We start from the raw sequence: 27,534 nt of genomic DNA on the forward strand, positions 1-27,534 counted from the left end.
ACAAATCATTGATTCAGTTTATTATCCACAGAACTAGAAAGAACAACAGCTAGGGCTGCTCGACTATGACACGGATCATAATCGCCATTATTACGGCCAATATTGAGATCTCGGTTACTTAACATTTAAAACAACACAGAAAAGAATAAAACTTTGCTTTAAACTCTGATTTGAACTGATAAATGTAAAGCTGTAGCCGTGTAAAGGAAAGGTGTGCGCTGTGGAGTTACAAGAACAGAGAGGAATTGTTTGCCTCCATTATTTAGTTTTGGTAACTGATGAAGGCCAAAACTGACATTTTACATGGTGCCATGCCCACTCCTCCGCATGACCGGAGCACGCTTACAGTGTTTCAGTTAAACAGTAAGAAAAGCGCACACTGCTGGTCTGTTGTCCGACAAACCCAATATTTGGACCAGTTTGGGAGGCGGTGACACAGGGCTGCATGTTATCTATGGAACGTATCTATATAAACCGGGATGACTCCCAATATTCTGAATTAAAAATGATCCCTGGTGAAAGCTGATGTTTGTCTACAAATCATATAATTGTCTACATCATGTGAAGTCTTAAGACCAAAAGCAGTGTTAGGGAGTTTTGTTTAAGATACAAAAACGAGAGTAAAAAAACTTCCATTGGATTGGTTGTGTATGTGATTTCATGAATGTGTTTGTGTTGAGTATATCAGACACTCACAGAGACAAACTCATCGAAGCTGATCTTGTTGTCCTTGTCTTTGTCTCCATCCTCCATGAGTTTCTGGAGGATCTCTCTCACTTTATATCCCGGCAATGGCAGATTGGCCTCTTTGAACAGATCGTGCAGCTCATAGTCGCTGATAAAACCGTTGCCATTCAGATCTACACACAGACAACAAACTTCAGTGTTCATTTTACATCTACATTCACGTGTTCATGTGACAGACTTCACATGACATCAGTATGTGTGATGAACTTCAGTGTTTCACCTCGCTCATCTACAACAACTGACTGGACCACAACATGCTAGAAACTACAATTCAAATCAAATAATGATCCAAACCATCAACTTTATAGAAATCATAACTTTCACACATGATGTCATTACTCTCATTTACAGTATATGACACATTATTACTTGACACATTATTAGTTGTTTCACAGTAATGCTGGTTCATGGAGGCTCTTATTGGTGTGATTGTGATGAACACATTTAAAGACATTTTAATGAATAAAAAATGAAAGAAATGAAGAATTAAAAGATAAAACATAACTTCCTGGAACTAACTGAAAGCTTCATGAATCAAAGAATTTGAACTTCTGTTATCGCGACTCTCGCTCTCTTGACGGCTCTGCTTTAAACCACTTTGAATGTTCATGAATCACTACAAATGGTGAATTTTGTGTGTTGACACGCAGGCGTTTACTGAAACAGACTGTTAGTGAGCTGCTGCTTTATAAAAGCGTGACAGGAGAAACTATTCTGGCCAGACGTCTGGAGAAATCTGATCAACTGAAAACTCTCACGAAAGCACATTCCTGTTAAGAAGCGTGAAAAGCAAACCAAACTGGAAACCTGACGTCTCTTCCAGACAATCCAGTCTAACGGCACTCACTCTAATCTCCTCATGAGCACATATATCACAGCATTCAGATCATCATCATCTTTCTTTCATTCATTGTAAGACAGAAAGCTGTCAAACATCTTCAGCATATCAGCACTGCGATGCTTCTTCACATCACCGTGATGAAAACATCTTTAGATTATGTGGTTAAATCCAACTGGGACATTCCTTTCCATGAATCTAGCCTTCACTATTAACCGTAGCCTTTAGTTGTTCTTATTTCAGTTTATTTCTGTATTGCATGTTTTTGTTGTACAGTTAAATGTGTTCAGTACATCATGTTTGGGAAATATTCAGTGCACAGTTAATTCCACTGAATTCAACACTATTTGGCATTTACATTTACAAATGGACAATTATTAAATCCAAGAAATCTCGTAATGAAAATCTCAATACAAAAGCGACAGTAGACCGTGAGGACATTTCAAGAGTCAGGCAACGACTGAAGCCAAAAAAAGAACTCATGAGGTCAAATGAAAAGTCCAGATGTTGTTCCGAGCAGTAACAATGCTGAGAGAAGGACAGATGACATCAATCACTTCAGACAACACACGAGCATTATGAAACTTTAGAGAAACAAATTAGAGGTAAAACAACATTTTGCATGCAGTGATGTCTGCATTTTCATCTATGCAAACATAGACAATAAAATCATGAGATATCTAGAAAACTTGGTGGATATTCCTCCGGCGTCATGTGCAGCATCCCAAACGCTAAACCAGTCCAACAGGAAGAAAGAAAACTCACCGACTTTCTCAAAGGCTTCCCGTAACTCCTCCAGCTCTTCTTTGGATATCTTTGCTGCCATTTCCCCAAAAACAACCAGAAGCTCTTTCAGTCAAATAATGTGTGTCCTTCTGCAGAGAAAACAACAAACAACACTGTTTAATAACATCACAATGTCACACAACATTACCGCCTAGATTTCCAAATTAGGATAAACGTGTGCTGATGCCCAGTTTGGGGATCGGACAGTAAGATAATAAGAAATGCAAATAACATGCAAACATCTATCAAGCATTCAAGAGCAACAAACTCGACTATATTTGGGCAAAGCATATGTTGGAGAGGGCGTGTCCCAGCTCGTCCTTTTGAATACAATGACACAATAATGAAAGGACACAGGCGTGACGTGACAGAAACATTCAGACTAGCTCAGCACGTTAAACACGACTGAGTGCTAGTGTGCAGGTGCCAGCTGTTGATGAATTAAACAAACTCGATCTAAATGACAAAACAACACAAACTATGGTCTTCTGAACAGGTCAATCCAGCACAAGATGTTCACAACATATGTAAAGGGCTGAACACCAACTGAACTATTGCGTTCGAGTTTGATTTGTATTAGAGATCTTTCGCTGTTGATACTGTTGCAAAGCAAAGCAAATGAAGAAATCCAAGGTCAGATGATCGGCCCGCTTTTATTTAACTGCACACGGCACATCACATCACCAAGCAGCACACAGTTACATCAACACAAATCCACATACACAATACAAACAACTGAGGAAAAAACACTCGGCCTTCCACTCGTGCAACTGTCGATATCTGTCATTTACTTTTACTCAAGATAGAAATGTGTGTGTTTGTACAAGTAGCTTTACACATACAGACCTTGTGAAATGTCCAGCGCAGCAGCAGAACTCAGAAGAGATTCAGTGTCCAGTCGTTTCTGCTGTAGAAACAAAGATGTGATCAGTGATCACCACATCCACAGACTGCTCTTCCTCAAAGCCACAACCCTTCAAGATGATTCAGGACACACCCGCAGCGGATATCAACATATCCATTCACAGAGTGGAGCAGCTGTCCGTCACCCTCCCTCGCCTTTCTTAAAGCACTTTATTACGTCATTAGCCATGCCCGCCGCCGCCCCACTCTACCACGCCTGGTGCAACAGGACTTTAAAGAAAACAAAGAATGCTGATATCAACGCGATGGGAAATATGTTTTACGGGCCCAACCTCCAGCCTTGTGGAGCGCCGTGTGCTTCCAGGAATGATCAGCTTCAACTCCATTAAATAAGCTGATCATGCTACAGTAAGCGTCTGTATGATACAAGCATTGACGAGATCTAATTTGACTAACGTTTGTTTACATCCCAAATGAGTGCTGAGGAGTAATCTAACCCCATGAGTCATCAACAAATCTAAGCAACCAGAGAATGCTGTCCGCTCGCCAGTTTTTAACTAACACTGCACGAGTACTCACAACACGACAAAAATGTCCTCACACTTCCACAACAACACCTCACCTGAAAACCACAGCAGTATGTTAGAGCAGCTGGAGACGTGTGGGGTGTAGAGAAGAAGAAGAGAGATCTGACCTGTTCTGAGAACAGTACGGCAGCAGTGCAGACGGCGCTCGCTCCACACCCTTCAAGACTATAATCTGAAACACCAGCATTCCTGTCTGCCTCACAAAGAACTACGGCAGCAAGTCATAACACTTCCTCCCAGGCTATGAGGGCAGAGCAGAGGACGGCCCGTCCGCCGCCCAAGAGAGAGAGAGAAAGAGAGAGACGGGCGGGGGGGGGCGAAACACACACACACACACACAGAGAGAGAGAGACGGGCGGGGGGGCGAAACACACACACACAGAGAGAGAGAGACGGGCGGGGGGGGGGACGAGGGCTTTTTTCCTTCACTGCCACCCTTTCTTTCTAAGCCAGATGTACACCAATAAAGTCCCAAACGGGAAGAGGGCGGAGAGAAGTGAAATAATGCGTCTCTCAAACTCACATACCGGCTTAAACAAACACTCGACGTCCTGTTGCTTTAAGAATAACCCTGCCGTGGACAGACGATGCTGAATCACTTGAAACTCCACTGAATCATCCGGAAACATGTGCTGAACACACGATAATATAAAATACATGTTGACATTACACTAGAGAAAGAACTCAAACCTGTGGTCATATCTGTCAACGGTCAGCTCGGGATAAAGACTCATTCATTTGCTTTAAAGGTTCCCAGTCAACTTTAAACATTTCATTCTGTGCCACGGTCACAGTCACACAAATAAAACTTCTGCATTTCCAAACAACTGCTTTTGGTGTTGGTTGTGTGTTGAAAACTCACTGGCTGTTTCCACACATCAAGAGGAATTCTGGGATTCCTCAAACTCAACTTACACAACAGCTCACCTGTTAAACAAGTTGTGTCTTGTAGATGAGGGACGCTGACTTTAGCACAGCGGTCTGATCTTCACATTCCAGCGCTTGAGTGTGTTCCTCTGTAGAAACAGAGGCTCGGACAAACTACTGTATGTGCTGATGAGCGTCACAACTGAACAACAAACTTACACACCGCTTCAGGGAAAAGAGCCTGTACAACTAAACCAGATCTATATAAGAAACCTCACTTGATTGAGTCATTGATGTCACTGTTAAACAGCTTTGTCTGTGGGACCTGCTGAGCCAAAACAACACAACTCCTCAACCAATAGTGCCAGTCAGAGGCGGAGCTTTCTGTTTGACTGACAACAGCAGTGTTTGGGAAACCAAACCTTTATAGGACAATAAAGTAGTGATAGACCGATATATTGCCGTGGCCGATATTTAGACGTTTGTCATTATCAGCCGATGATATTTTTTTCTGTTTGTCCGGCCGCCATAGAGCATATTAGCATTTCATTCATATAAGTGCCACTGAGATGTAAAGCAGGCATTTGCCACTTAGTGATGTAATGACCACAGTTAAGTATAAATAATATGTTTAAATAGCTTTATTTGAGTCATATTAAGCCATGTTTAGCTAATGTCATGTGTGGACCTTTTCATGTCTTCAAGCGTGTTACTAACTAGACACGTATTTAATTGCAATTGGGTTATATTCAAGTTTAATTCATTTCTAAAGCACATTTAAAAACAGCACGCATGCAGAGGAATATAGAACACACTAAATACATAAAGAAAGAGACAACAAATCTAGTTCAATACAATAATAAATGTATCAATTTGTAATTGTGCTATATTGGCCTCTTATCAGCCACAGCTCTTTCTTTATATGGGTATCAGCATCAGCGTTAAAACCTCATATCGGTTAACCGCTACATTACAGATTCAGGGGATAAGTATCACCACTTGTTTCAGACAAATAGCCCGCTTCCTGAATTCTGTTTCCAGCTATTAAAAATAATAATAATAATAATAATGTGTATCAAATGACTCAAATACATTTCTTTTGTCATCCTAATACAAACAAGACTTTTGATTTACAGCAATGTCAATTTTTGAGGAAAAATGTGTTTCATTGTAATTCAATTAACTGTATACATACATTGTTAAAAACTTGCAAAAAATGATTTTTGTGGATGAAAGCTAACCATGTTTAAACAAAGCCATCTTACCTACAAACTCACTTTACTTAGAAAAACAAGAAAGTTTAGTAAAACCACTCAAGTAATCCAAAAGCCAACGCATCTCATCCAGACTGGGTTCACAACATCACACCTTCACATGATGGAAACAGCGTTAGTCTGACATCAGGGACCCGTTTCAGAAAGCAGGGTAAGAGCAAACTCAGTGTAAGTTAACCCCAGAAAACGGGATACTCTGGGTTTTCAGTTTCAGAACGCGAGGTAAATCAAACCCGTGACCGCGGGGTAAGTCAACCCCGTTTCAGAAATCAAGGTATCTTATACTTAGAGTGAGTAACCATAGTAACCTACTCTGTGAACCTAACCTGGTCTGCAGCAGGTTTTATTCCACTAACCCGAGGTTTGTTACAATCTCCGCCCCTTTTCGAAGCGCGAGCGGTGTTGAAATTGCCTTCGCCGTTCGTTTTTTCATTCGTTTTCCTTAATCGCGCACAAGTTCGTAACACAGACATTAAAATGGCATGTCTGTTTCTTCATGAACCCGTAGATGAGGAAGCTGCATTCATTCAGAGAGAGTTACATTTACGTCGGGAGAGTATATGGTGAAGCCCCGTTTGGATGTTTTATCATATCCGGAGGATTCTTTATTTGAGAGGCACAGTTTTTCTTTACAGTCCATTTAATATATCCACACTCTGCTTCATCCTTACATCACAAACCTCACTCGTCGTGGCTGCACTCTTACATCTGAGCAGATTCTCTGTATGGCCTTATGTGTCTTTGCTAATGGAAGCTTTCTATATAACACCGGGGATGCAGAACACGTTAGCAAGGCAACTGTATGAAGAGCAGTAAGAAAAGTGTGCATCACTCTCAAGCACTTTATATACATTTGTGTTAAGTTTCCTGTGAGAGCCATCAAAGAGGAGTTTCATAGGATTGCAGGTGAATGGTGAACGTCTTTCTGAATAAGCTGATCAAATAAATGTGCTCTTGCTGCCACCTCTAATAATTCAAATACCCTTTAGGATTTCCCAATGTGATTGGGTGCACATTTAAAAGGTCCCACTCGCCCCGCTCTGCGCAGGCTTCGAACTGCCGTCGGTCAGAATGAGGGACGGGCGCTCTAACCACGAGCCTAACGACCGCAGTCCCTATTGCGTCTGTCGCTAGAGCATCTCTAGCTGGCCTCCATTAGACATAGCTGGAGCAGGGGCAAGCATGGCCAGTTTTTTGTCTTCTATAGCCACAGTGCTCGGTTCTCATGTCCTCATAACTTTCAAGGCCAGTTTATTAAATATATCAAGCATTTCCCAGTCAGGCATCCTACTACCAAGAGCATTTAAACTCATCGGACTGAATGATGTTTTTATATTTCATTTCCAGCTGCTGCCACGTTCTTTTTATTGCAGAAGGATTGCACCTACATGACAAAAAATCGTAGGTATATATGTTTATACATATACGATACGATATACATAATATATATATATATATATAGTTCCTCCAATTCGACTGGCGAGAAATAAACGGAGCGTTTTTTGTCACGTGGCGTTGCCATGGTGAATCGTGTTATCTTCGCTCAATTGATGATGTCTTTTTAAAGCCGCGGTGAACACGAGTAACCTCGGGTGAAGTTACTCAGAGTGGATTTAACTGATTGAAACCAGCTGTTCTGAAACAGAAAACTCAGAGTAGCGGTTATCTGAGTAAATCAACTCAGAGTTCATATTTTAACTCAGTGTTGCTTGAACCTCCTTATTGAAACGGGTCCCAGGACTGAGTATTATTGTTGAGTTTATGCAGTATATTGAGCGATCCATCAGTGATATGAGCACACTGAAGATACTCCAAATACACATTTGTTTGATGATCAGACCGACATACAGATCACATCTATAGAATACCTCACATGCATAACAAACACTTCTGTCAATCCCACACACACACACACCATTGGGATCAAGTTATACTGTTAGTTTGGTTTTAGTGAAATACATGTCATAACAGAATAAACTGCATGAAAACACAAACACATCAAACTACAGCATTCAAAACATTTACTCCGATATTTCAACAAAACTGTAAAGCAGTGGTACACGTGAACCTCCCCTGGTGGTACGAGACACGGCAGGACATTAAAAACTCTACATTCATTTCCTGTTTTAAATACAATGTCAAATGTGGAATACATCTCATATAGTCTATATGCATTTTTAATACAGACGTATGAAGGATTGTTTATCTGTCATTGGTGGATATAACTCAAGCTCAAACACAGCGGGAGCAGCGCTGCAGAGTCTCCGTTTGATCTATATACAGCTGTTCTCGTGATGTTTAGTATGCATGTATTTATTTATCTTCTGTGTTAAACATTATTTCCACATTGTTTGCCTTTAATATAAGTTTGAAGTCTTGCAAGTGAATAAATCCCCCATAAGAGTCATTTACAGAGCCCTGTTTACTGTGCACTACAGACAAGTGTTTTGTGTTCACTATAACTGCTGAAGAACCTGAGAAACATGTTTCTTTAGTTTAAAAACAACTGGTAAATAAAAGAAAAGTGTTGGTAAAAAGAAAGATTCACAGCTCTTATATTAATTTCAATGTTTATTTATGTGATTTTCATGTACTTGGAACAGCTCATTTTATTAAAGGTGGATTTGATCTGAAAGGTTTGAGGACCACTGGTCTACAGAATTAGAGTTCAGTGGGCATGTCATCAGGAATACAGCAAACTTTATTTTCACATTCTGTCAAGTGTGTGGAATAATACAGCGGCCTCACAATCATGACTCGGTTCTATAATGTACTAATTCAGCACATCACTACAGCCATTGATTCAATGGAATGAAACATCGACCAAAAGAAATGTTTAAAGAAAAAGCAAACCTGGCCAACCTTCAGCCAATTCAGCTGAGCAAATGTAAAAGTTTGTGTGGTGAAGTCATACGGCCAGAGAATTTGCTGAGAATCACACAAGCATTGTGTAGATGACGTAATGAAGTTTATCAGGATCCATCGAGTCATGAACATCATGAACATTGACAACAGGACTGTTGACATTACAGAGAGGCTTTCCCCCTGACATCACTTTAACCTCGACCTTGACAATGGCATCCAAAGCATGCGTGCGTGCAGCACTGAAATCCAATTCTCACAACACACAGTAATGTGCTTCAAACCTTCGCTTCGGATAAATAAACCATCATTTGACATTTTCTTGCCAAACAAATAAAGTATTCCATAAATCGGCTCAGCCAATCAGAATCAAGGACCAGAACTGAGTGTTTTATAATACTGTACAAGTAAACACGTGTCGTTGTAGAACACAGCACAAAGACTCACACACTACAGTTAAACACGTGTCGTTGTAGAACACAAGACAAAGACTCACACGCTACAGTTAAACACGTGTCGTTGTAGAACACAAGACAAAGACTCAAACACTACAGTTAAACACGTGTCGTTGTAGAACACAGCACAAAGACTCACACACTACAGTTAAACACGTGTCGTTGTAGAACACAGCACAAAGACTCAAACGCTACAGTTAAACACGTGTCGTTGTAGAACACAGCACAAAGACTCACACGCTACAGTTAAACACGTGTCGTTGTAGAACACAGCACAAAGACTCACACGCTACAGTTAAACACGTGTCGTTGTAGAACACAGCACAAAGACTCACACACTACAGTTAAACACGTGTCGTTGTAGAACACAGCACAAAGACTCACACGCTACAGTTAAACACGTGTCGTTGTAGAACACAGCACAAAGACTCACACGCTACAGTTAAACACGTGTCGTTGTAGAACACAGCACAAAGACTCACACACTACAGTTAAACACGTGTCGTTGTAGAACACAGCACAAAGACTCAAACGCTACAGTTAAACACGTGTCGTTGTAGAACACAGCACAAAGACTCACACACTACAGTTAAACACGTGTCGTTGTAGAACACAGCACAAAGACTCACACACTACAGTTAAACACGTGTCGTTGTAGAACACAAGACAAAGACTCACACGCTACAGTTAAACACGTGTCGTTGTAGAACACAGCACAAAGAATCAAACACTACAGTTAAACACGTGTTGTTGTAGAACACAAGACAAAGACTCACACACTACAAGTAAACACGTGTCGTTGTAGAACACAGCACAAAGACTCACACACTACAAGTAAACACGTGTCGTTGTAGAACACAGCACAAAGACTCACACACTACAGTTAAACACGTGTCGTTGTAGAACACAGCACAAAGACTCACACACTACAAGTAAACACGTGTCGTTGTAGAACACAGCACAAAGACTCAAACACTACAGTTAAACACGTGTCGTTGTAGAACACAGCACAAAGACTCAAACACTACAGTTAAACACGTGTCGTTGTAGAACACAGCACAAAGACTCACACACTACAGTTAAACACGTGTCGTTGTAGAACACAGCACAAAGACTCACACGCTACAGTTAAACACGTGTCGTTGTAGAACACAGCACAAAGACTCACACACTACAGTTAAACACGTGTCGTTGTAGAACACAGCACAAAGACTCAAACACTACAGTTAAACACGTGTCGTTGAAGAACACAGCACAAAGACTCACACGCTACAGTTAAACACGTGTCGTTGTAGAACACAAGACAAAGACTCACACACTACAGTTAAACACGTGTCGTTGTAGAACACAGCACAAAGACTCACACACTACAGTTAAACACGTGTCGTTGTAGAACACAGCACAAAGACTCACACACTACAGTTAAACACGTGTCGTTGTAGAACACAAGACAAAGACTCACACGCTACAGTTAAACACGTGTCGTTGAAGAACACAAGACAAAGACTCACACACTACAGTTAAACACGTGTCGTTGTAGAACACAGCACAAAGACTCACACACTACAGTTAAACACGTGTCGTTGTAGAACACAAGAAAGACTCAAACACTACAGTTAAACACGTGTCGTTGTAGAACACAGCACAAAGACTCAAACACTACAGTTAAACACGTGTCGTTGTAGAACACAAGACAAAGACTCACACGCTACAGTTAAACACGTGTCGTTGTAGAACACAGCACAAAGACTCAAACACTACAGTTAAACACGTGTCGTTGTAGAACACAGCACAAAGACTCACACGCTACAGTTAAACACGTGTCGTTGTAGAACACAGCACAAAGACTCACACGCTACAGTTAAACACGTGTCGTTGTAGAACACAGCACAAAGACTCACACGCTACAGTTAAACACGTGTCGTTGTAGAACACAGCACAAAGACTCACACGCTACAGTTAAACACGTGTCGTTGTAGAACACAGCACAAAGACTCAAACACTACAGTTAAACACGTGTCGTTGTAGAACACAGCACAAAGACTCACACGCTACAGTTAAACACGTGTCGTTGTAGAACACAGCACAAAGACTCAAACACTACAGTTAAACACGTGTCGTTGTAGAACACAGCACAAAGACTCAAACGCTACAGTTAAACACGTGTCGTTGTAGAACACAGCACAAAGACTCACACGCTACAGTTAAACACGTGTCGTTGTAGAACACAGCACAAAGACTCACACACTACAGTTAAACACGTGTCGTTGTAGAACACAGCACAAAGACTCACACGCTACAGTTAAACACGTGTCGTTGTAGAACACAGCACAAAGACTCAAACACTACAGTTAAACACGTGTCGTTGTAGAACACAGCACAAAGACTCAAACGCTACAGTTAAACACGTGTCGTTGTAGAACACAAGACAAAGACTCACACGCTACAGTTAAACACGTGTCGTTGTAGAACACAGCACAAAGACTCACACGCTACAGTTAAACACGTGTCGTTGTAGAACACAGCACAAAGACTCAAACACTACAGTTAAACACGTGTCGTTGTAGAACACAAGACAAAGACTCACACGCTACAGTTAAACACGTGTCGTTGTAGAACACAGCACAAAGACTCAAACACTACAGTTAAACACGTGTCGTTGTAGAACACAGCACAAAGACTCAAACACTACAGTTAAACACGTGTCGTTGTAGAACACAAGAAAGACTCAAACACTACAGTTAAACACGTGTCGTTGTAGAACACAGCACAAAGACTCAAACACTACAGTTAAACACGTGTCGTTGTAGAACACAGCACAAAGACTCAAACACTACAGTTAAACACGTGTCGTTGTAGAACACAGCACAAAGACTCAAACACTACAGTTAAACACGTGTCGTTGTAGAACACAGCACAAAGACTCACACGCTACAGTTAAACACGTGTCGTTGTAGAACACAGCACAAAGACTCACACGCTACAGTTAAACACGTGTCGTTGTAGAACACAGCACAAAGACTCAAACGCTACAGTTAAACACGTGTCGTTGTAGAACACAGCACAAAGACTCACACGCTACAGTTAAACACGTGTCGTTGTAGAACACAGCACAAAGACTCACACACTACAGTTAAACACGTGTCGTTGTAGAACACAGCACAAAGACTCAAACGCTACAGTTAAACACGTGTCGTTGTAGAACACAGCACAAAGACTCAAACGCTACAGTTAAACACGTGTCGTTGTAGAACACAGCACAAAGACTCAAACACTACAGTTAAACACGTGTCGTTGTAGAACACAGCACAAAGACTCAAACGCTACAGTTAAACATGTGTCGTTGTAGAACACAGCACAAAGACTCACACACTACAGTTAAACACGTGTCGTTGTAGAACACAGCACAAAGACTCAAACGCTACAGTTAAACACGTGTCGTTGTAGAACACAAGACAAAGACTCACACGCTACAGTTAAACACGTGTCGTTGTAGAACACAGCACAAAGACTCACACACTACAGTAAAACACGTGTCGTTGTAGAACACAGCACAAAGACTCACACGCTACAGTTAAACACGTGTCGTTGTAGAACACAAGACAAAGACTCACACGCTACAGTTAAACACGTGTCGTTGTAGAACACAGCACAAAGACTCACACACTACAGTTAAACACGTGTCGTTGTAGAACACAGCACAAAGACTCACACGCTACAGTTAAACACGTGTCGTTGTAGAACACAGCACAAAGACTCACACACTACAGTTAAACACGTGTCGTTGTAGAACACAGCACAAAGACTCACACGCTACAGTTAAACACGTGTCGTTGTAGAACACAGCACAAAGACTCACACGCTACAGTTAAACACGTGTCGTTGTAGAACACAGCACAAAGACTCACACACTACAGTTAAACACGTGTCGTTGTAGAACACAGCACAAAGACTCAAACACTACAGTTAAACACGTGTCGTTGTAGAACACAAGACAAAGACTCACACACTACAGTTAAACACGTGTCGTTGTAGAACACAAGACAAAGACTCACACGCTACAGTTAAACACGTGTCGTTGTAGAACACAGCACAAAGACTCAAACGCTACAGTTAAACACGTGTCGTTGTAGAACACAGCACAAAGACTCAAACACTACAGTTAAACACGTGTCGTTGTAGAACACAGCACAAAGACTCACACACTACAGTTAAACACGTGTCGTTGTAGAACACAGCACAAAGACTCAAACGCTACAGTTAAACACGTGTCGTTGTAGAACACAGCACAAAGACTCACACGCTACAGTTAAACACGTGTCGTTGTAGAACACAGCACAAAGACTCAAACACTACAGTTAAACACGTGTCGTTGTAGAACACAGCACAAAGAATCAAACACTACAGTTAAACACGTGTCGTTGTAGAACACAGCACAAAGACTCACACGCTACAGTTAAACACGTGTCGTTGTAGAACACAAGACAAAGACTCAAACACTACAGTTAAACACGTGTCGTTGTAGAACACAGCACAAAGAATCAAACACTACAGTTAAACACGTGTCGTTGTAGAACACAAGACAAAGACTCACACGCTACAGTTAAACACGTGTCGTTGTAGAACACAGCACAAAGACTCACACGCTACAGTTAAACACGTGTCGTTGTAGAACACAGCACAAAGACTCAAACACTACAGTTAAACACGTGTCGTTGTAGAACACAGCACAAAGACTCACACACTACAGTTAAACACGTGTCGTTGTAGAACACAGCACAAAGACTCAAACACTACAGTTAAACACGTGTCGTTGTAGAACACAAGACAAAGACTCAAACACTACAGTTAAACACGTGTCGTTGTAGAACACAGCACAAAGAATCAAACACTACAGTTAAACACGTGTCGTTGTAGAACACAAGACAAAGACTCACACGCTACAGTTAAACACGTGTCGTTGTAGAACACAGCACAAAGACTCAAACACTACAGTTAAACACGTGTCGTTGTAGAACACAGCACAAAGACTCAAACACTACAGTTAAACACGTGTCGTTGTAGAACACAAGACAAAGACTCAAACACTACAGTTAAACACGTGTCGTTGTAGAACACAGCACAAAGACTCAAACACTACAGTTAAACACGTGTCGTTGTAGAACACAGCACACTACTGAAGTGACAAGAGAACGTGCAAATGGTGACAGAATTTTCATTTTGAAGGTGAACTCCTCCTTTAAACAGTGTGCGTAACCAGTAGCCTACTACCGCTACAGTATACAGAGATATTACAATACTACTTCGTTTCATTTATATTACATGATTTATTCATATTTCATTTTGAACACACCCACACTGCCACTGATTGTATGTTTAGTTTCTGTAAACTATTATACTACATCCAAGTGTAAACTGCCTTCTGTCACTATATGTCATTCAGTTACATTATCTCAAAATATATCACAAGCATTATGAAATGACGTCACCTTCATGAACATGCAGCGTTATCATTAATAGAGTTTAATAATAAACAAACTCTCATAAATCACTTCATCACATCTACTGTATATGATCTGTGATCTTTATTACAGACATGATGAAGACTGAAGCACACGAAACAAGTCATCACACACAAACGCATCTGTCTGTCGTGTTATAAAGTGATCTGCTCGATTCAAACTCTGAAGCCATTGCAAACATGTAAATGTATCACTAACTCATAGAACAAGCTTCCGTTGTTTCAAATAAACACCGACGAACTGCACTGAAACAACTTTTATATGTTTATAACTTACTGTGATTGTTTCGCTGGCTGCTGGCGTGTAACTCTGAACTGAGTGAGCACGTGTCTCAGTACCTCACGAGCCGCCTACATAGACAACATGTGTGAGCTGCCTGCCCTACATAGACAACACCTACACAGACAACATGTGTGAGCTGCCTGCCCTACATAGACAACATGTGTGAGCTGCCTGCCCTACATAGACAACACCTACACAGACAACATGTGTGAGCTGCCTGCCCTACATAGACAACATGTGTGAGCTGCCTGCCCTACATAGACAACACCTACACAGACAACATGTGTGAGCTGCCTGCCCTACATAGACAACATGTGTGAGCTGCCTGCCCTACATAGACAACATGTGTGAGCTGCCTGCCCTACATAGACAACATGTGTGAGCTGCCTGCCCTACACAGACAACATGTGTGAGCTGCCTGCCCTACATAGACAACATGTGTGAGCTGCCTGCCCTACATAGACAACATGTGTGAGCTGTCTGCACTACACAGACAACATGTGTGAGCTGCCTGCCCTACATAGACAACATGTGTGAGCTGCCTGCCCTACATAGACAACATGTGTGAGCTGCCTGCCCTACACAGACAACATGTGTGAGCTGCCTGCCCTACATAGACAACATGTGTGAGCTGCCTGCCCTACATAGACAACACCTACATAGACAACATGTGTGAGCTGCCTGCCCTACATAGACAACATGTGTGAGCTGCCTGCCCTACATAGACAACATGTGTGAGCTGCCTGCCCTACATAGACAACACCTACATAGACAACATGTGTGAGCTGCCTGCCCTACATAGACAACATGTGTGAGCTGCCTGCCCTACATAGACAACATGTGTGAGCTGCCTGCCCTACACAGACAACATGTGTGAGCTGCCTGCCCTACACAGACAACATGTGTGAGCTGCCTGCCCTACACAGACAACATGTGTGAGCTGCCTGCCCTACATAGACAACATGTGTGAGCTGCCTGCCCTACATAGACAACATGTGTGAGCTGCCTGCCCTACACAGACAACATGTGTGAGCTGCCTGCCCTACATAGACAACATGTGTGAGCTGCCTGCCCTACACAGACAACATGTGTGAGCTGCCTGCCCTACACAGACAACATGTGTGAGCTGCCTGCCCTACACAGACAACATGTGTGAGCTGCCTGCCCTACATAGACAACATGTGTGAGGTGCCTGCCCTACATAGACAACATGTGTGAGCTGCCTGCCCTACACAGACAACATGTGTGAGCTGCCTGCCCTACATAGACAACATGTGTGAGCTGCTTGCCCTACATAGACAACATGTGTGAGCTGCCTGCCCTACATAGACAACATGTGTGAGCTGCCTGCCCTACATAGACAACATGTGTGAGCTGTCTGCACTACACAGACAACATGTGTGAGCTGCCTGCCCTACATAGACAACATGTGTGAGCTGCCTGCCCTACACAGACAACATGTGTGAGCTGCCTGCCCTACACAGACAACATGTGTGAGCTGCCTGCCCTACATAGACAACATGTGTGAGCTGCCTGCCCTACATAGACAACACCTACACAGACAACATGTGTGAGCTGCCTGCCCTACATAGACAACATGTGTGAGCTGCCTGCCCTACATAGACAACACCTACACAGACAACATGTGTGAGCTGCCTGCCCTACATAGACAACATGTGTGAGCTGCCTGCCCTACATAGACAACATGTGTGAGCTGCCTGCCCTACACAGACAACATGTGTGAGCTGCCTGCCCTACATAGACAACATGTGTGAGCTGCCTGCCTACATAGACAACATGTGTGAGCTGCCTGCCCTACATAGACAACATGTGTGAGCTGCCTGCCCTACACAGACAACATGTGTGAGCTGCCTGCCCTACATAGACAACATGTGTGAGCTGCCTGCCCTACACAGACAACATGTGTGAGCTGCCTGCCCTACACAGACAACATGTGTGAGCTGCCTGCCCTACACAGACAACATGTGTGAGCTGCCTGCCCTACATAGACAACATGTGTGAGCTGCCTGCCCTACACAGACAACATGTGTGAGCTGCCTGCCCTACACAGACAACATGTGTGAGCTGCCTGCCCTACATAGACAACATGTGTGAGCTGCCTGCCCTACATAGACAACATGTGTGAGCTGCCTGCCCTACATAGACAACATGTGTGAGCTGCCTGCCCTACATAGACAACATGTGTGAGCTGCCTGCCCTACACAGACAACATGTGTGAGCTGCCTGCCCTACACAGACAACATGTGTGAGCTGCCTGCCCTACACAGACAACATGTGTGAGCTGCCTGCCCTACACAGACAACATGTGTGAGCTGCCTGCCCTACATAGACAACATGTGTGAGCTGCCTGCCCTACATAGACAACATGTGTGAGCTGCCTGCCCTACACAGACAACATGTGTGAGCTGCCTGCCCTACACAGACAACATGTGTGAGCTGCCTGCCCTACATAGACAACATGTGTGAGCTGCCTGCCCTACATAGACAACATGTGTGAGCTGCCTGCCCTACACAGACAACATGTGTGAGCTGCCTGCCTTACATAGACAACATGTGTGAGCTGCCTGCCCTACATAGACAACATGTGTGAGCTGCCTGCCCTACATAGACAACATGTGTGAGCTGCCTGCCCTACACAGACAACATGTGTGAGCTGCCTGCCCTACACAGACAACATGTGTGAGCTGCCTGCCCTACACAGACAACATGTGTGAGCTGCCTGCCCTACATAGACAACATGTGTGAGCTGCCTGCCCTACATAGACAACATGTGTGAGCTGCCTGCCCTACACAGACAACATGTGTGAGCTGCCTGCCCTACATAGACAACATGTGTGAGCTGCCTGCCCTACACAGACAACATGTGTGAGCTGCCTGCCCTACACAGACAACATGTGTGAGCTGCCTGCCCTACACAGACAACATGTGTGAGCTGCCTGCCCTACATAGACAACATGTGTGAGCTGCCTGCCCTACATAGACAACATGTGTGAGCTGCCTGCCCTACACAGACAACATGTGTGAGCTGCCTGCCCTACATAGACAACATGTGTGAGCTGCCTGCCCTACACAGACAACATGTGTGAGCTGCCTGCCCTACACAGACAACATGTGTGAGCTGCCTGCCCTACACAGACAACATGTGTGAGCTGCCTGCCCTACATAGACAACATGTGTGAGGTGCCTGCCCTACATAGACAACATGTGTGAGCTGCCTGCCCTACACAGACAACATGTGTGAGCTGCCTGCCCTACATAGACAACATGTGTGAGCTGCTTGCCCTACATAGACAACATGTGTGAGCTGCCTGCCCTACATAGACAACATGTGTGAGCTGCCTGCCCTACATAGACAACATGTGTGAGCTGTCTGCACTACACAGACAACATGTGTGAGCTGCCTGCCCTACACAGACAACATGTGTGAGCTGCCTGCCCTACACAGACAACATGTGTGAGCTGCCTGCCCTACATAGACAACATGTGTGAGCTGCCTGCCCTACATAGACAACACCTACACAGACAACATGTGTGAGCTGCCTGCCCTACATAGACAACATGTGTGAGCTGCCTGCCCTACATAGACAACACCTACACAGACAACATGTGTGAGCTGCCTGCCCTACATAGACAACATGTGTGAGCTGCCTGCCCTACATAGACAACATGTGTGAGCTGCCTGCCCTACACAGACAACATGTGTGAGCTGCCTGCCCTACATAGACAACATGTGTGAGCTGCCTGCCCTACACAGACAACATGTGTGAGCTGCCTGCCCTACATAGACAACATGTGTGAGCTGCCTGCCCTACATAGACAACATGTGTGAGCTGCCTGCCCTACATAGACAACACCTACACAGACAACATGTGTGAGCTGCCTGCCCTACATAGACAACATGTGTGAGCTGCCTGCCCTACACAGACAACATGTGTGAGCTGCCTGCCCTACACAGACAACATGTGTGAGCTGCCTGCCCTACACAGACAACATGTGTGAGCTGCCTGCCCTACATAGACAACATGTGTGAGCTGCCTGCCCTACACAGACAACATGTGTGAGCTGCCTGCCCTACACAGACAACATGTGTGAGCTGCCTGCCCTACATAGACAACATGTGTGAGCTGCCTGCCCTACATAGACAACATGTGTGAGCTGCCTGCCCTACATAGACAACATGTGTGAGCTGCCTGCCCTACATAGACAACATGTGTGAGCTGCCTGCCCTACACAGACAACATGTGTGAGCTGCCTGCCCTACACAGACAACATGTGTGAGCTGCCTGCCCTACACAGACAACATGTGTGAGCTGCCTGCCCTACACAGACAACATGTGTGAGCTGCCTGCCCTACATAGACAACATGTGTGAGCTGCCTGCCCTACATAGACAACATGTGTGAGCTGCCTGCCCTACACAGACAACATGTGTGAGCTGCCTGCCCTACACAGACAACATGTGTGAGCTGCCTGCCCTACATAGACAACATGTGTGAGCTGCCTGCCCTACATAGACAACATGTGTGAGCTGCCTGCCCTACACAGACAACATGTGTGAGCTGCCTGCCCTACATAGACAACATGTGTGAGCTGCCTGCCCTACATAGACAACATGTGTGAGCTGCCTGCCCTACATAGACAACATGTGTGAGCTGCCTGCCCTACACAGACAACATGTGTGAGCTGCCTGCCCTACACAGACAACATGTGTGAGCTGCCTGCCCTACATAGACAACATGTGTGAGCTGCCTGCCCTACACAGACAACATGTGTGAGCTGCCTGCCCTACATAGACAACATGTGTGAGCTGCCTGCCCTACACAGACAACATGTGTGAGCTGCCTGCCCTACATAGACAACATGTGTGAGCTGCCTGCCCTACACAGACAACATGTGTGAGCTGCCTGCCCTACATAGACAACATGTGTGAGCTGCCTGCCCTACATAGACAACATGTGTGAGCTGCCTGCCCTACATAGACAACATGTGTGAGCTGCCTGCCCTACATAGACAACATGTGTGAGCTGCCTGCCCTACACAGACAACATGTGTGAGCTGCCTGCCCTACACAGACAACATGTGTGAGCTGCCTGCCCTACACAGACAACATGTGTGAGCGCATCGTAGTTTGCATAGCCGACACGTCTGACACTTTGTAAGTTAGCCTACTCATGCAAAATCATTTACCAGTGAAATTATATACCAAAACAATGTCTCATCAAGACATCTTTCCTGAAAGAATAGTTTCTTGTGGGCTGTATTTGACATGTGTCACTATGTGAGTGGTAACACTTTATATTACGGCCCTCAATGTATTACACAATTAAACAGGATTTACAGCTAAACTAATTGTACTAATAATGTCCCTCTACAGTACACATCTGTAGGTAAAGGGGAACTTTGTGTGAAGTTTGGGCAATAAACGTGTAAGAGTATTTGTGAGGGAACTGAATGCCATAGTAACATCCAAATCAAAGCGATCTCTTGATCATATAGTCTCTCAAAAGATCAACAATGATGTTGCAAATCAAGATTTACTCATCAAAATAACTCAAAATTTAAAGGAATTATTTGTGACCAACAATCCTAAAATCAATCAAATAAAAATGAATCCTAAAGTCAAAACTCTGTCATATTAACAGTTGTCAGACAGTCTGTGTGCTGTTTTCTTCACATCATTTCCCCTTGTTTCATGTTTGCTTTATGATATTAAAATAAGAACCCCAGAAGCTTATTTATGGGTACATTGTGATGTAGTGAATGTTCACGCTATTTTAGTTGTGTAGATACTGCAGGTCATGCAATACCACGTCATATTAAAATACTGACCCCTTAGTCTTAGAAGACTAACAGTATAAATATATTTTACAATTTCTTCTTTATTCTCCAAACTTTACATGTTGTTTCTCTTTACCTACAGATATGTGCCATTTCTTCAATAATTCTAAAACTTGCCGTTGCATTCTGGATCATCTGTAGAGGTTTGGTTGTGCAGGCTGACAGACCAGCAAGTAGCACATTGTAGTAGCAGTCATCCTGGACAGAACAAGAGCCTGGACTAGAACTTGTGTAGTATTTTCGGACAGGAATGAAAAGAGGATAAATCTACAGGACCGGGTAGTGCTGGCAACATGATCTGTGAAGTTAAGATGACCATCGATCACCCCTCCTAGATTTCTGGACGTTCTGGAAGGTATATCTGCCAGGACCTGGGATAAGGACCTTATCTCATTATGCAAATGCACAGTTCATTACCATCAGCTCTATGACTGAACGCAGCAAACGTTCAAAAGTTTGATTAAAAGATGATGGCATTGCCACATGCAATACGTGTTGGAGAGTTACCCCAAAAAATGTCATGCATTAAATATTACTAGTTACAACATTACTGTCTTAAAAATATCCACAAAAGTATGACCACAGAAATTGAAACTCCACTGGAAACCATTAGGTTATTTTAATACATTCTTTGTAGTGTGTTTTGGGCATTATTTGAGTATGATTTAATGGTTTCATCAACCCAACACATACCAGTAGTTACTTTTGTCTGCAATACAACCAATAAAATTCCTGTCATAACCATTAAATCCTGTAGAATTTGTGTGATGGTTTCTTCAGCAGCGTATACATTCTAAAATATACGTTTGTGCTGCTCATTATACATCCAGTGGGGGAAGTTGTGTTAATACATAATGATTGTGCTCATCATTGTCACTTTTTACTTGGCCTTCCAAACACAGGCAAATACAGCATCAACCCATCAGCACATACCTGTAGGCTACAACCATGTCTGTCTACAGTCCATAAAAACAATGCAGTAATTAATATTTTAGGATCTGTTAGTGTCAGTATCAGATAATATCCCTGGACTACCACAATATTATAAAATGTTTATTAAAAAACTATCTGCGAAACTAATACTAGTTTGACAATACTTTGGCGGACATTCCGTATCAAAGCAAACAAAGTGCATCAATGCATTGTCAAGTGCCCACAGTCTGCATTTTCAGATGCATACTCGAGTGAACAAAAATTATAGGCACAGAGAAATAGTATATTAGTATATTATAGTATATTAATCTCAGATTCGTTTTTTCTGGGAATGGAATGTGCTGGTAAATTATTTAAAACATAATTTCGGGGGGAAATACGTTGATGTAACGTGCTTTACTGAGATTGTAACGGGTATACTATTACCCAAATTAAATTAGTAATGCACTAACAGTATGCACCCCCATATCATCAGAGATGCTGTCTTCTGAACCGAACGCTGATAACACACTGAAAAGTCTCCTTCCTCTTTAGTCCGGAGGACACGGCGTCTGTGATTTCCAACAATAATCTGACCATAGAACACTATTCCACTTTGAAATAGTCCATTTTAAATTAGCCTTGGCCCACAGGACACGATGTGGCTTCACATATGGCTTCCTTTTTGGATGAAAGAGCTTTAGTTGGCATCTGCTGATGGCACGGAGGATTGTGTTTACCGACAGTGGTTTCTGGAAGTATTCCTGGGCTCATTTAGTAATGTCATTGACACAATCCCGCCGATGAGTGATGCAGTGTCGTCTAAGGGCCCAAAGACCACGGGCATCCAATACGCAGAGATTTCTCCAGTTTCACTGAATCTCTTGATGATGATATGCACTGTAGATAATGGGATTTGCAAAGCCTTTACAATTTGACATTGAGGAACATTGTCTTTAAAGTATTCCACAATATTTTTACGCAGTCTATCACAGATTGGAGAGCCTCTGCCCACCTTTACTTCTGCTTCTCTAAGACATCCGTCCCTTGTATAGCTAATCATGTTACAGAACTTATATCAATTAACTTCATTTGTCTCTTTTCACAGCTGCTGCTTTTTTAGCCATTTGTTGCCCCGTCCCAACTGTTTTAAAACCTGTAGCAGACATTACATTTTAAATGAGCTAATGTAGTGGATAAAAGTGTAAAATTCTAAACATTTGCTATGTTATTTATGTGCCTTTGTGGATAAAATATTGGCTCATGTGATTTGAAATTCCTTTAGTTTTCATTTTATTCATATAAAAAAACCCTCCCAACTTTTCTGGAATTCGGGTTGTACATTACATATGAATTGTACATGAATATGCTGCTAAAGTTGTTTAAAAACACAACCAACCACACTCTTCTAACAGAATTGGGAAACTGACTGAGGTCCAAAAAAGAGAAATGATGTTTAACGGTAAGCATGATGTTTAAAACATAATTTGCAGCCTATGATCATATTTGCATTGTATGTAAACTTATAGTGTCAGTGGAATAATCGATTGTGTAGCAGTGTACGTGTGATGTGTGTAGTGTAATGACAGATAATAGCAGCTGTTCAGACTGAAGAACATAATACACCTGTCATGAGAATAAAGTGCAGTGGAAATATTTGTCTCACGACACGTTCTCCATCAGCCTGGTATCGGTATATTGCTGTCCCACTCCAATACATTTACTTGAATATAACCCCCGACTGAATAACTTAATCAGAGTCGCATATTTAGCTTAAAGCAATGGAGGCTATAGCCGGTTTGAGACATAATGACCAACCACTGAACTTAAAATGTATAAGATAAGATTTTTTTTTAAAATCTTTGTTTGTTTCAATAAGTTTGGTAACAGTGTTGAATGGTTGAACTTGACAAACACACTACAATGAGCAAAATCGGAGAGCCTGTGGTATGTACCGCATAATTAAACAGAATCTACAGCGTAACTAACTGTAACAATAATGTACCTCTACAGTACACGTCTGTAGGTAAAGGGGAACTGTCACGACCCAGGCCTCTGTGGCTCTCTCCAACAGCCACCGGAGGGCACCTTCCCCTGAGTTCTGATTCCGTTCTGGACTACATTACCCATATGCCCCTTACCTCGGACTAATCACCACCAGGTGTTTCCCATTCCACTCCCCATATAACTGGTTCCAAACTCTCAATCAACGCGAAGTCTTGTTTAGCCCATCTAGCATTTCTGAGCGCTTATTCCGGACAGTGTATTTGTGTATTATCTTGGACTGCTCCTATTCTATTGATTCTCTGCCGCCTGCCCCACTGACCCTCTGCTTTGTTTCTGACCTGCCTATTGCCTGCCCTCTGCCCTGATCTAAGCCTGGTAACCGACCTCGATTCAGTCTGTCTGGGATATTGTTGATGCTGTTGTTAGACCTCTGTCTGATTATACTACTCTTTCTAATAAACATTGCAAATGGATCCGAACGACCCTGACTCGTCATTACAGGAACAGCATGCAGAGTTTGGAGAATAAGCTGCCTGGGCTGTCTGTCTACTGAAAATGTAAGTTTTGACTTTAGGATTGATTTTTATTTGATTGATTGGTCACAGATAATTCCTGTTATTATGGTTTATTAATTGTGATAATTTGGGTAAAATCAATGTTGACCTTTCAATATTACCGTACATTTCTATGAAAAAATGGATGGGTCTAGAGAAAGATTATACCTGTCTAGGTCTGCTGTATGGCACGGAATGGCATGAATTGGGTTAATTTACCTTTAAAACTCATCACCACTCCCTTGCTATGGTTTCATTAACTATAATATAATAATAATCCAGGCATCGCGTTGGGTGGTTGGAGGAGAGCGTTTGAAAAATGGGTTGCGCCTACCTCCACTCAGGGCATACATGGATGACATAACAACCATCACAACAACCAAAGCATTTACAAAGGGGCTGCTGGATAAGCTTCAGAAGAACATTAGTTGGGCATAAAATGGAGTTTAAACCCAGCAAATCCTGCAGCATTTCTATTGTCAAGGGCCCGCAATGACAGGTTCTGTTTAAATGCCATCAAAAGCCTTGGACGGTGGTACACCGCAGACCTTAAAGACGCCAAACAGGTGGAACAACTCAGGCAAGAGACAGCAAGAGGACTGAAGAAAATCAATATTACAGCTCTTCTCGGGAAGCTGAAACTCTGATGCTTCCCATTTGGCTTGTTGCCACACCTGATGTGGCCAATTTCAATGTATGATCTCACAGTGTCTTACGCCAAGAACCTGGAGAGATTGGTGAGTACACAAGTGAAATGGCTTGGGCTACCAATATGCCTTAGCAACATAGAGCTGTACGGGAGTGGAGCTTTCTCTCTCTTCCCATTTCAAGTCTTTTGGAGGAATATAAATGCACCAAAACAAGGTTAGAGATGACGCTCAAAGATACATGTGATCCCTGTGTAAGAGATGCTGCTCCAACAGTAGCGACAGGGAGGAAACGGAACCCTACAACAACGGTAGGACATGCAAAGACATCCCTCAGACATAAGGACATTGTGGGACAAGTTCAACATGGCAGAGGAGGACTTGGTTTGGCATCAACCACACCCACATGGTTCGGTGTCAAGAGGAAGCAGGTAGATGCACCAGAGCGGTCTCTCATGCCCAGCAAGGACGTTGGATGAGGTGGGAAGGCATTGAACGGTGCAAAATCACTTGGAGTGAGCTGTTGAGTATGGAAACAAACAGGCTAAATTTTATCATCAGAGCTACATATGACTTGTTGCTCACACCAACAAATCTGCATGTCAAAGGTTCCAGCCTGTGACCTATGTGCAGCTCTAGCAAACCTGTAACACATTCTTGTGGGTTGTAAGAAGAGCTTGACACAGGGGAGATACACGTGGCGCCACAATCAAGTACTAAAGTGCTTGGCTGCAGCAGTAGAGACCAAGAGAGTGACAGCAAATGCCATGCCCCAAAACACCTGGGCTGACTCGCTAAAAAGGCAACTCTTTATCCGGGATGGGCAGAAGCAGGCCAAGCCCTTAACCCCAGATTCAGGCCAGCTATAGCCAGGGATTTTATCCAAAACTAACCCGACAGGCTTCCTTTTCCTCTATTCATATTCCCCCATCATGCATAAGGCGTGGGAAATGTCCTATGGGGCAATTCAACTGTGCTCAATAGAGGGATTATAACACATGAAATGACAGATTAAGCATGTTTCTTCCTATGCAGCAAGTGTTCTTGTAAACACTAAAAACCTTAGTTTTAAACCTATAATCCATAATCTAATAATCTTGTGTATCATAAAGAGAGTTTCACACATTTAAATGGATTTGTGCTTTTTTTGTGTTTGCTTACAGAAAGCAGAAGACAGAATATTAACAGCAGTTTGGAAAATCACATTCAAGACTATCAAGAAATTCCTGTTCTAATTTCAGTTAATAGTGTCCTCTTGTACACAACCCGGGTGTGAAGTGTAAATGCTCAACAAAACTCGCTGTTGACACGCGTAACACAGTTTACAGTGTTAGAACAGAATAACGTTTATTGTTCTAGCACGTGAAGTCACAGTTAAAATGAGGTTACAGAAGTACAGATGAAGTACAGATTTCAGGATATATTTGTGTGTAATGTATAATGATTAAATTCTCCTTCATCTGACAGGTGTGTTCAGCAGCAGCACGAGACCTGTATTTCAGGATATCAAATGCCTTCACTCAGTATTGTGTGAGTATTCACTGTGCTTTGTTATGATGGAGAGAGAGACAGAGAGAGAGAGACACAACACTGACACGACACTGACACACACGACACTGACACAACACTGACACAACACTGACACAACACTGACACAACACTGACACAACACTGACACAACACTGACACAACACTGACACAACACTGACACAACACTGACACAACACTGACACAACACAACACAACACTGACACAACACAACACTAACACTGACACAACACAACACTGACACAACACAACACTGACACAACACAACACTGACACAACACAACACTGACACAACACTGACACAACACAACACTGACACAACACAACACTGACACACACAACACTGACACACACAACACTGACACACACAACACTGATACACACAACACTGACACACACAACACTGACACACACAACACTGACACACACAACAGTGACGCAACACTGATACACACAACACTGACGCAACACTGATACACACAACACTGACGCAACACTGACACACACAACACTGACACACACAACACTGACACACAAAACACTGACGCAACACTGACGCAACACTGATACACACAACACTGACGCAACACTGACACACACAACACTGACACACACAACACTGACACACACAACACTGACACACACAACACTGACACAACACAACACTGACACAACACAACACTGACACACACAACACTGACACACACAACACTGACACACACAACACTGACACACACAACACTGACGCAACACTGACGCAACACTGACACACACAACACTGACGCAACACTGACACACACAACACTGACACACACAACACTGACGCAACACTGACACAACACTGACACAACACAACACTGACACAACACAACACTGACACAACACTGACACAACACTGACACAACACAACACTGACACAACACT

At 43.0% G+C, this 27,534-nt stretch overlaps 1 protein-coding gene across 10 annotated transcripts in view; it reads right to left on the bottom strand.

The window, feature by feature from the left end:
• The window catches only part of pls3 (plastin 3 (T isoform)), a 26,792-nt gene extending 11,645 nt beyond the window's left edge, over positions 1 to 15,147 (bottom strand). Inside the window, exons 1-4 of one of the 10 annotated variants that reach the window (XM_079479872.1) lie at positions 15,079 to 15,147; positions 3,218 to 3,278; positions 2,351 to 2,460; positions 697 to 860 (exon numbers count right to left, since the gene is read on the bottom strand). In XM_079479872.1, the coding sequence (XP_079335998.1) occupies positions 697 to 860; positions 2,351 to 2,411 (225 nt within the window). In that variant the 5' untranslated portion in view covers positions 2,412 to 2,460; positions 3,218 to 3,278; positions 15,079 to 15,147. Of the gene's footprint in view, positions 1 to 696; positions 861 to 2,350; positions 2,461 to 3,217; positions 3,408 to 3,857; positions 4,269 to 4,749; positions 5,017 to 15,078 lie in introns of those variants that run through there. The other 9 variants (XM_079479874.1, XM_079479868.1, XM_079479875.1 and 6 more) reach the window with 9 other exon arrangements.
• Between the last annotated feature and the right edge of the window lie 12,387 nt (positions 15,148 to 27,534).

This window comes from Barbatula barbatula (assembly GCF_947034865.1).
Source record: "Barbatula barbatula genome assembly, chromosome: 18".
Lineage (NCBI taxonomy): Eukaryota > Metazoa > Chordata > Actinopteri > Cypriniformes > Nemacheilidae > Barbatula > Barbatula barbatula.